We start from the raw sequence: 12300 nt of genomic DNA, 5'->3' as shown, positions 1-12300 counted from the left end.
GGGGCAGGAAGAGAGCAAGGGATCTCAAACTCTACACCCTGATAATACAGAATACACTTCACAAAAATTGATCATGTATTGGATCACGAAGAAAATAACAGTAACTTCCACAAAGTAGAACTATTACAAATACTCTTATTAGAGTATCGTAAGATTAAGAACTTTTTAATTATTGTTTAAAAAGATCTTTACACTTGGAAATTTTTTTAATTTATGATATAAATCCTGGGTAAAGGGGGCAATAAAAACCAATAGTACAGAATTTTTTTTTTAAATAATGATAATAAATATACTGCATATCAGACTCACTGTGATACATATAAAGCGGTCCTAGGAAAATTCCTAACAGTAAACATTCCTGTCAATAAAAACAAAACAATTAAAATGAATGAAATTCCCAGTTCCAATTAAACAGAAAAGCACAAAAGGTAAACAAAAAGAAAATTCAAGGAAAGAAATCATAAAATAGCAAGAATAAAAGCAGAAATCAATAAGGCAGAGAATATAAAAACAATAAACATAATTAACAAATTGAAATCCTGATTTTTAAAAAAATCCAGAAAGACAAATCATGAGTTAATTTGATCAAGAAAAAAGATAATAGACATGTATATAAATTAAGAAATGACAAAGGAAAATCATTAAACAGAATTTTTAATATTATAAAAGATTACTGTGAAAATTTTACTTGTACCCTAGAAGATATATGAACAAAAAATAAAATTTTAATTAAAAAAAAGACTACTTTGAAGACCTCTATAGAATAAATGTGAAAATCTAGATGAAATGGATACATTTCTAGGAAAATGGAGATTAAAAAAATTAATTCCTGTAGAAAAAAGACAAATCTTAAGCATACCAATTTACATGGAAGAATTAGACTAAGTTAGTAGGAATTAAATAAAGTTACTCCACCAAAAAAAAGACATAAAAAACAAAATACCAACCCCAAATGATTTCACAAGGAAATTTTCCTAAACTTCCAAAGATCTGATAGTCCTGAAGCTCCATAAATTGTTCCACAGTACTGAAAATGAGAGAAAACGTCTTAAAGCTATTAATGAAACCAGTTTTAACACTGATATCTAAACCAGATCAAGACAGTATTCCCCCCGCCACAAAAAAAAAAAAAAAAAAAAAAAAAACCGGGTGGGAGACAGGGGGAAGATGGTGGAGTAAGAAGCACCAAAAATCTGTCTCCCCACCTAGACAACAACAGCATTGGCAGAATCTGTCTCACGTAGTAAATCAACAGAAAGATGGTAGACTTACTAAAGAAAGACTTTAAAACAACTGTCTCAATTATCAAAGAGCTAAAAGAAGATGTAGACAAAATCAAGAAAATGATGTATGAACAGAATGGAAATTTCAATAAAGAAACTGAAATCATAAAAAGGAACCCAAAAAGTTCTGGATAGTACTGTAATCTTAGTTTGTGACTTCACTTTTTGTTTTCTACATGATTTAAGAGAATAATGCATTAAAATATACATATGTCTATGTTTTTGAAAGCACAATGTATAAAGATGTGATTTTATGACATCAATAACTGAAAGTGTGTGGGGATACAGCTGCATAAGAGCAGGGTTTTGTCTGTTACCGAAGTTGAGCTGGTATAAATTCAAAGTACAGCGTTATAACTTTAGGATGTTAAATGTAATCCCCATGGTAACCATAAAGAAAATAGCTATAGAATACACAGAAAAGAAAGGAAAAGGGAGTTAAATGTTTCACCACAAAAAAAAAAAATCAACCAAACACAAAGGATGACAACATGGATGAACCTTGAAGACATTATGCTAAGCGGAATAAGCCAGTCCCAATAGGAAAAATGTGTAATTCCACTCAAAAGAGGTGCTTAGAGTAGTCTCATTCACAGAGATAGAAAGCAAAATGGTTGTTGCCAGGGGCTGGAGGAAGAGGGAAATGGGGTATCATTGTCTAATGAATAAAGCATTTCAGTTTTACAAGATGAAAAGAGTTCTGGCAATGGATGGTGGTGATGGTTCCATCACAATGTGGATTTTCTTAATGTCACTGCATATATACTTAAAAATAGTTAAAAGGATACATTTTATATTTATATTACTGAAAATTAAAATAAAGTTTTAAAATTACAGACCAAAAATCCTATGAATGTCAAAACCAATGTACTAAATAAAATATTACCAAACAGAATCCAACACCACATTATGAAAATAACAAACCACAGCCAAGTGGGATCAACATTAGGAAATTCCTTCAAACAATATACCATATCAATATATTCAAAGAAAAAAAAAATCAAGAGATTATCTCCACAGATGTTGAAAAAGCCTTCACCAACACCAAAATTCCACAATCGCTCTTGACAAAAAAAACACTCAAAAATGAGAATCGAGGGATATTTTCTTAATACGATGAAGTATATAATAATGTGTGTGCACATGTGTGTGTGTGTGCACGTGCAAGATACTCCATTGCTATTCAATGTTGTACTAAAAAGTTTATTAATGGAATTAATCAAGAGAAATTAATTGAAGGCACAAAAATTGACAAGAAGAAAAACAATTCTATTTGCAAATGACACACTATCATACCCAGAAAACCCTAGAGAATTAATGATAAAACTAACTCAATAATAAAAGAATTCAGTAAAGCTATAGGATATGGAATTAACATATAAAGATATTTGTGTTATATATAGATATATGTTATATATAGATACATATAGATATATATATCAATACCCTTTATATATACAAACAGTAAGTAGTTAAATAACATAATGGAGAAGAAAAAAGTCTCATTTACAATAGCAACAAAGAAGATTCAATACTTGGAATAAACTTAGCAAGAAATATGCAAAACCCAAGTAAGTAAACCTTAGAACACTTCTAGAAGACAGACAAGTCAGCTTGAGTAAGTGGACATGCTTGTTCTCAGATAGGATGATTTAACATCATAAAAATGCCAGTTCTCCCAAAGTTAATGTATAAATTTAATGCAATTCCAATAAAAATACCAACAAACTTTTTATGGAGGTAAACAAGTTGACACTAAAGTCTATATGGAAAAAATAAACATCAAAAAATAGCCAAGAAAACACTCTAGAATAAAACTTGTAGAGGTACTAAGTCCTACAGACAATAAAACATACTATAAAGCCTTTAATGACAAAATATTAGAGGTATTTCCTCTAATTAAGAGTGTGTGGTAATTAAGACAAAATGTGGTTTTGGTATATGAATAGCTTACAACAAGTGGAATCAGAAAATAAGTTCAGAAGAAAGCCCATGCACATATGAAAATTTGTTTTATGATTAAGTGTTATCTCATATCACTAGGGGCAAATACTGACATGTTAATAAATAGTACTGCAACCTATATCACAGATAATGAGCTAATAATTCCAATATTTAAAATAAAGGATAAAGATTAAAACCCAATGGAAAGTAGAAATAATGAACAAATTTAGGGAAGAAAACAGATATCCAGCTTCAAGAAGCCCAAAAGACTCCAACTAGAATTAATTTAAAGAAGTCCACTACAAGATATAATCAATTTGTCAAAAGTCAAAGACAAAAACAGAATTTTGAAAGCAGCAAGAGAAAAGCAACTTTTCATATAAAAGGGGGCCACGATGAGACTATTAACAAATTTCTCAGCAGAAACCTTGCGGGCCAGAAGGGAGATGGATGATCGATTCAAAAGAAAACATGAGCAGCCAAGAATACTCTCTCTAGCAAAACTGTCTTTCCAAACTGGAGGGGAAATAAAGACTTTCTCATGTGAACAAAAGCTGAAAGAGTTCATCACTGCCATACCTGCCTTATAAGAAATGCTAAAGGGAGGTCCATCATATTGAAATAAAAGAATGCTAGGCAGCAACATGAAAACATATGAAAGCTAAAATTCCTTGTAAAGGTAAATAAACAAACAAATATAGAATACTTTAATACTATAATGACAATGTACAAATCTTTGAATTCTGGTATAGAACTTAAAAGACAAAACTATAAAAATAACTATCACTATAAAAATCAGTTAATGAATATACAACATTAAAAAATGCAATGTGTAACATCAATAACATAAAGTGGGGGAGACGGAGTAAAAGAGTAGAGTTTTTGTGTGCAATTGAAATTAAGTTGTTATAAACTTAGAATAGACTGCCATAAGTATAGGATGTTTTATGTAAGCTTCATGGTGACCACAAAGAAAATACCTATAGAAGACACACGAAAGGAAATGAGAAAGGAATCCAATCTCCTCATTACCCCCAAAAACTCAATGAAACCCAAAGAAGGGCAGTAAGAGTAGAAAAGAGGGACAAAAAAAGCTACAAGACACAAGACAGACTGAAAATAAACACCAAAACGGTAACAATAAGTCCTTCCCTATCAGTAGTTACTTTAAGTATAAATAGAATAAACTCTCCAATCAAAAGCCATGAAGTGGCTGAAATGAATTTTTAAAAATAAAACAAAACAGTCAGGTGTGGTGGCTCACGTCTGTAATCCCAGCACTTTGGGAGGCTAAGGCAGGCAGCTGATGAGATCAGGAGATCAAGACCATCCTGGCTAACATGGTGAAACCCTGTCTCTACTAAAAATACAAAAAATTGGCCAGGTGTGGTGGCACGCACTTGTAGTTCCAGCTACTCAGGAGGCTGAGGCAGGAGAATCACTTGAACCCGGGAGGCAGAGGTTGCAGTGAGCCGAGATCACGCCACTGCACTCCAGCCTGGGCAACAGAGCGAGACTCCATTTAAATAAATTAAATAAATTAAATCAATCAATGTAAAACAAGATCCAACCATATGCTGTCTACGAGAGAGACTCACTTTGGATTTAAGGATGCACATAGGTTGAAAGTGAGAAGATGGAAAAAGATATTTCATGCCAATGTTAACTGAAAGAGAGCACAGGTAACCATACTTAGACAAAGTAGACTTTAAGTCAAAGATGGTCACGAGAGACAAAAAAAAAAGGACATTATATAGTGACAAATGCATCAATTCACCAAGGAGATGTAATAATTATAAATACATTGCGCCCAACATTAAAGTACACAAATATAAGAAGCAAATATTGGCAGAACTGAAGATAAAAACAGAACAACACAATAATGAGAGATTTAATATCTCACTTTCAATAATGGATAAAAAATTCAGATAGAAGATCAATAAGGAAACAGAGAACTCAAACAACACTATGGCCCAAGTGGACCTATCAAACAAATACAGAACATTCTACCGAACAACAGCAAAATATACATTCTTCTCAAACACAGAGAACAGTCTGCAGAATAGGTCACAGGCTAGGCCACAAAACAAATCTTAACTAATTTAAGGAGACTAAAATCATACCAAGTATCTTTTCTGACCACAATAGAATAAAATAAGACATGGCTAATAGAAATAATTTCAGAAAGTTCTCATGTGGAAATTAAACAATACTCTTGAACAACCAATGGGTCAAAGAACAAATCAAAAGAAAAATCAGAAAATATTTTGAGAAAAACAAGAACTAAAGCACAACATAGCCAAGCTTATGGGAAACAGCAAAAGCAATAAAAGGAAAGTTTACAGCAGTAAATGTCTCCAGTAAGAAAGATCTCAAACAACCTAATTTTACAACATAAGGAACTAGAAAATAAATAAACTAAGCCCTAAGTTAGCAGAAGGACAGAAACAATAAAGATTTGAGGAAAAATAAATGAAATATAGAATACAAAATATCAATAAAACTTAGAATTGGTTTTTTTCAAGGTCAACAAAATTAACAAACCTTTAGCTAGGTTAACCAAGACAAAAAGAGAAGACTCAAATAAATAAAATCTGAAATGGAAGTGGTGATGTTACAATTGATAGCGCAGAAATAAAAAGGGTAGTAAGAGACTACTATGAACAACTACACATGAACAAACTGGATAACCTAAAGAAATGAATAAATCCCTGAAACATACAACCTACGAAGACTGAATGATGAAGAAATAGAAAATCTGAACAGCCCCACAATTAGTAAGGAGATCAAATTAGTAATCGTAATTTCCCAACAAAGAAGAGCTCAGATGCTTTCACTGGGTAATTCTACCAAAGATTTAAAAAAGAATTAATGTCAATCTTTCTCAAACTCTTCCAAAACACTGAAGTGGGAAACCTACTTTATGAAGCCAGAATTACCCTGGTACCAAAGTCAGACCAAAGACTTTACATTAAAAAAAAAAAAAAAAAAACAAGTCAATATTCATGATGAACACAGATGCAAAAATTCTCAACAAAATGAGAGCAAACTGAATTTAACAGCACAATGAAAGGATCATACACTCTGACTGAGTACGATTTATCCCTCAGATATGAGAATGGCTCAACGTCTAAATATCAAAAAATGTGATACATAGCATTAACAAAACAAAGGATAAAAATCATACTATCATGTCAATAGATGCAGATAAAGCATTTGTCAAAATTCAAACACCATTTCATGATTAAAACATTCAACAAACTAAGAATAGAAGGAAATTACCTCAACAAAATAAAGGCCATTTATGAAAATGCCACAGCTAACATCACACTGAATAGTGGAAAACTGAAAGCTTTTCCTCTAACCAGGAAGAAAGCAAGGAGGCCCACTCTCACCACTTCTATTCAACATAGTACGAGAAGTCTTAGCTAGAGCAATGAATCAAGAAGATATAAAAGTCCCAATCAAAAAAGAAGTAAAATTATCTCTACTTGCAGATGACATGATCTTATGTGTAGAAAACTCTAAAGATTTCACCAAAAAATTGTTAGCAAATTCAGCAAAGTTGAAACAAATTCAGTTGCAGAATACAAAACCAACATGCAAAACTAGTTGTTTCTATACACTAACAATGGCCTGTCCACATGAAAAAGAATGAAATTGGACCCTTATCTTCTATCATACACAAAGTTAACCCAAAACCAAACTTAAACACTGATACATAAAACCTGAAATTAGAAAACTCCTAAAAGAAAACACAAGAACTTTGCAACATTGGTCTTGGCGACGGTTTCTTGGATATCCTTGCCAAAATCAAGGCAACAAAAGCAAAAACAGACAAGTGGGACTACATCAAACTAAAAAGCTGCTGTGCAGCCAAAGAAACGATCAACAGAATAAAAAGGCAGCCCACAGAATGGAAGAAAATATTTGCAAACCATACATTTGATAAAGGGCTAATATCCAAAATATATTAGGAACTCATACAACTCAATAGCAAAAAAAAAAAAAAAAAAAAAAAAGCAAATAACCCAATGTTAAAATGAGCAACGGACTTGAAAAGACATTTCTCCAAAGAAACATCCAAAAAGTCAATTATATGAAAAAAAAATTCAGCATTACTGATCATCAGGGAAATGCAAATCAAAACCATAAAGAGGTATCACCTCATACATGTTAGAATGGCCATTACCCACCCCCCCACCCCCCGCCACACACACACACACCAAGAAACACCAAGTGTTAACAAGAATGTGGAGAAACTGAAACCCTTGCGCATTGATGGTGAGAATGTAAAGTGGTGTAGCCACTACGGAAAACAGAAAGAAGTTTCCTCAAAAAATTAAAACTAGTATTAGCATATGATCCAGCAATCCCACTTCTGGGTATTCATCCAAAAGCATTGAAATCAGGATCTCAAAGAGAGACCTACACTTCCATGTTCATTGCAACATTATTCACAATAGCCAAGAGGTGGAAATAATCCAAATGCACATCAGTGGACAAATGGATAAAGAAAATGTGGTACAGGCTGGGCGCGGTGGCTCAAGCCTGTAATCCCAGCACTTTGGGAGGCCGAGACGGGCGGATCACGAGGTCAGGAGATCCAGACCATCCTGGCTAACATGGTGAAACCCCGTCTCTACTAAAAAATACAAAAAACTAGCCGGGCAAGGTGGCGGGCGCCTGTAGTCCCAGCTACTCGGGAGGCTGAGGCAGGAGAATGGCGCAAACCCGGGAGGCGGAGCTTGCAGTGAGCTGAGATCCGGCCACTGTACTCCAGCCTGGGAGACAGAGCCAGACTCCGTCACAAAAAAAAAGAAAATGTGGTATATACATGCAATAGAATATTATTCAGTCTTTAGAAAGAAGGAAATCCTTTCATATGCCACAACATAGATGAACTTTGAGGACATTAAGCTAAGTAAAATGAGCCAGTCACAGAAGGATAACTACTGCATGAATCCACTTATAGGAGATATCTAAAATAGTCAAATTCATAGAAGCAAAAAGCAGAATGGTGGTTGCGGGGGTTAGGGAAAGGGGAAAAAGGGAAGTCGCTGTTCAATGGGCATAGTTTCAGTCACACAAAACAAAAACTTTTAGAGATCTGCTGTACAACAACTTGCAAATAGCTAACAATATTGTACTGTACACTTGAAAATTTATTAAGGGGGTAGATCTCAGGTGTTTTTATCACAAATTTTCTAATGGGAAAATGGGGAAAGGCATGAGCAGAAAATTCACAAAATTAAACCAAAAAATGGCAATTAAACATACGAAAAAATGTTTAACTTAACTCATCATTAGAGAAATGAATTTCAAGTATACTGAGATACCATTTCTTTCCTGAAAAGTAAGAAATTTGCAAAAACAATAAAATAAAAACTGTAACACCACACTCCCTCAGCAAGGCTGTGGAGAAGCATGCACTCTCACACCTCGCTGATGGAAAAGCAAACTGATGGACATTCTGGTTCTGCACAACCACATCTCACCTGTTAGATGAGAATCTGGGAGTACCTAAGGGGAACTTCACACGCACTTATCTTTTGACCCAATAATCTCATTTCTAGGAATCTACCCTGAAGACACACCTCCAACCATATGAAAATTCTATGTTCAGGTTTACTCACTGCAGCATTGTTTGTCATTACAAAACACTGGAAACAGCCTAAATGCACATGCACAGAAGAACAGCTGGGTAACCTGTGGTACGCAGTGAAGTACTACGAAGCTCTCTTTGAAATGACATCGAGTAATTTCCAGGACATGCTTTCAATCAAAACAGGCAAAGCTCTTTGTATAGAGAAAAGCTGACCATACCCTCCTTCCCAGAGGCAGGCAGCCCAAACTGGGACTGGGAGGTGTTTTAACTCTCATCAAATTCGAAGTTTTGATTATTACACAAGAGTGGGTACCTAATTATCAATTGAGACTTTGTCTTATGACTTAAAAGTAACTATAGATTTCTTTATGAATACACAGAAACAACGTAAGGTCTAGTGGAGTTTTCACCTCAACCAAGAGGGAAATTTATCTCCCTAAATAAATTCTAAAGGGAGAGTGAGCTGTAACATACAGTTTTGATTGCATCCTACCGGTTATGTCTGTTCAGCACGAAGGTTACAATCCACGGCCGAGTCATGGTCACCATAAGCAGCCGTTTCTCCGAAACACGAGACAGAAGGCTAACCCAGCCCATGAAGGAAATGCTCTCCACAAGTGTACATGAGATGGACTTTAAATATTTCTTCCTCTTAATCCAGGCCACCTTGGTGATGTGCTGTTGCTATAGCTGTGGTTGGAGAGTTTTCTGGAAGCATCTCTCTCACTGCTTACTTCCACTGCTATACCCTGAATACATAGATTCCTAAAGGTTGACTTGCCAACAGCCAAGCTGAATACTGACCTCAGAAAAGCAATTCTTCCTTCTGGTTATGCATATTCTGGGGAAGTGCCTTCCACAGGCAGAGAAAGAGGGCAGTGATCCCTGAGACTGGCTGAAAGCATGTCCAAAGAGCACAGGAGGAAAGGAAGGTGAGCGAAGGTAGTACTGTGTATGTGGTGATGAGGGAAACGGTACTTCTGGGCTGGTTGGTGCCTGCTCTACTTTTCTGCACAGCCAAGCTAAAAGCACTGCCCTGGCTGGAGAAGCAAAGGACTCACAGGGACAGGTCCAGCGGCAGCCACAGGTCTCTTCCACTTTAACAGGGGACTGGCTGTTGGGGCATGAAGGCCTCAGCCCCCGGTCACAGTTGACCCGATGACTCTTCAGTAAGGTCTGGCCATCTGGCTGGCAAGTCACAGTGTGGCACTGGTCTGGCAAGGTCCAGACGTCCCCAGGCTGCAGAAGCAAACAGTAGATTCAGGCAGGGAATAAGATGAGGTACCCCAACTCTAAGCCTATTTGCCAGATAACTGACTCCTAGAATTGAACACAGGCCTACACAGCAAGAAGGCCTCCTGTTCATGAGACAGGAAGCAAAACATAAAATGTACAGATGGACCCTCAAAAACAAGATAACAGTGAGAGGAAGCACTGGACTAAGACCAAAGGAGGAAAAATTAACCAGTGGGAACAAGAACCCCAAACACATCTCTAATCTTTCTTTCAAAGTCAACAGAAAGGAACTTACCCTCTTCTCATTCCCATCTTCATCCATGCAAATCCTAACAAATCCTGCAACAGACACAAATAAGATCTTAGTTCCCATCTTTCACCCAGAAATTCTGAACCATTCACAATGTCTGCTAAAGCAACCTGGTCTAGTTTTTGAAGTCATCTCAACTCTTCTGAAAAGAATCTGAACAAGGTTAACAGTGGAGACACAGGGACACGAGGCTAAGAGGTGGTCATCCTGTGGTTCTTCAGACATGCTGTGTGGTTATTAATAATTATGATGCCAGTAACAGTGATAATATGGCAATAACTACAGCTTACACTGTCATTATCTTAGTTCACATGTAGATCATGCCAGGGATGGGGAAGGTGAGGAGATGAAGCAAGATCCTGGAAACCTGAAAGAGATCTAACTTGAAGATTCCTACCAAGAGAGCTGCCATCTCTCTGTACAGCTATTAGCTATAAGTCAACACTTGCATAGCGCTATTACCCTTTAAGGGCAAACTTGCATTGACTTATTCCCCTGAAGGACAGTAGCTCTATGCAGGTTCTGACTTATAGCTAGTAATGGGAAAATATACAAACCCAGCCCCAAAAAGCATGTGTGTGTATGTGCGTGTGTGTGTGTATATATACACACATATATACATATATATGAAATGTATATATGTACATTTCATAAACATGTCATTCATATACATACATATATACGTATATATGTATACACATATATGTGTGTGTGTGTGTATATATATATTTTTTTGTTTTTGAGACGGAGTCTCACTCTGTCACCCAGGCTGGAGTGCATTGGCACAATCTCAGTTCACTGCAACTTCTGCCTCCTGGGTTCAGGTGATTCTCCTGCCTCAGCCTCCCGAGTAGCTGGTACTACAGGCGTACGCCACCACGCCTGGCTAATTTTTTGTATTTTTAGTAGAGACGGGGTTTCACCGTGTTAGCTAAGATGGTCTTTATCTCCTGACCTTATGATCTGCCTGCCTCAGCCTCCAAAAGTGCTGGGATTACAGACGTGAGCCACCGCGCCCGGCCAAAAGCATTTTTTTTTTAAGTTTCTAACCTAAAATCAACTTAAACTCTGGTACTTTGACATGAGTCGCCACGTTATTGTATTTCTAAAGCCCTTTATACCCATGTTGAGGGTGAGTCTAGGCCCATGGAGAAGAAGACTGTATCTACGACACGCTGGGGTTCCTTGCTTATGTCTTCTGATTCTTTTGTCCAAGATCCCTCCTACACAAATAAGCCTAGGCTCTCTCTGCCAAGTTCACATGGACAATTAGAGTGGAAACAGGACCATACACAGAAAGCTTTCTGCTGGCCCCATGAGGGTTTGTGGTATCAACCTCCCAGGAGCAGAAACTTAAAGGTCCTGGTCTACAAAATAATCTTCATTCAAGGCCAAATCTTATGCATGGGCACCCCCGGGGTCTCTTCAATAGTATTTTTGTTTCTATGGTGGGTTTGTTTTGGAGCCTTTTTTTGAGAGAAGAAAGAAAGGTATTAATAAGACTCACCAGAACACAGTTTGTGGAGGAAGGAATTGCCCAAGGTGACCATGGTAGGGAGGTCTTCGATTCGCTGGAGCTTCACCACGTTAGAGTCACCTGCTGGGCCTGCCAAGATCCTTAGCTGGGCTGCATCGTAGCGATCTCCAATTCCAATAGGGAACACTGTCACTCCTAGAGTTAGCGAAGAGACAGGAAAGGATCTGTGGGCAAGTAGGCTCAAAATGGACTGGCTTGACGTTATATCCAGCATCTGAACAGAGCCTCATGTTTTCCAGGCTGGTCGCATACACCAGCCCTACAAGGAAGATATTCAGTCAACAGATATTAATGAGCTCCTACTCTGTGTCAGGTACTATTGCAAGCAATAGGGATACAGCAGTGAACCAAGCATATAAAGTCCCTCCCTGTCCCCCGTCCT

The 12300-nt window shown here is 36.7% G+C and overlaps 1 protein-coding gene across 1 annotated transcript in view; it reads right to left on the bottom strand.

The window, feature by feature from the left end:
* Nucleotides 1-12300, bottom strand: part of VWF (von Willebrand factor) — a 171899-nt gene that overhangs the window by 55014 nt on the left and 104585 nt on the right. Inside the window, 3 exon segments of the mRNA XM_030939152.1 lie at nt 9897-10074; nt 10367-10410; nt 11889-12053. Of these exon segments, the coding sequence (XP_030795012.1) occupies nt 9897-10074; nt 10367-10410; nt 11889-12053 (387 nt within the window).

This window comes from Rhinopithecus roxellana, chromosome 10, assembly GCF_007565055.1.
Source record: "Rhinopithecus roxellana isolate Shanxi Qingling chromosome 10, ASM756505v1, whole genome shotgun sequence".
Classification (NCBI taxonomy): domain Eukaryota; kingdom Metazoa; phylum Chordata; class Mammalia; order Primates; family Cercopithecidae; genus Rhinopithecus; species Rhinopithecus roxellana.
The sequence above is the reverse complement of the archived record's forward strand: the minus strand, read 5'-3'. Positions and strand labels throughout refer to the sequence as shown.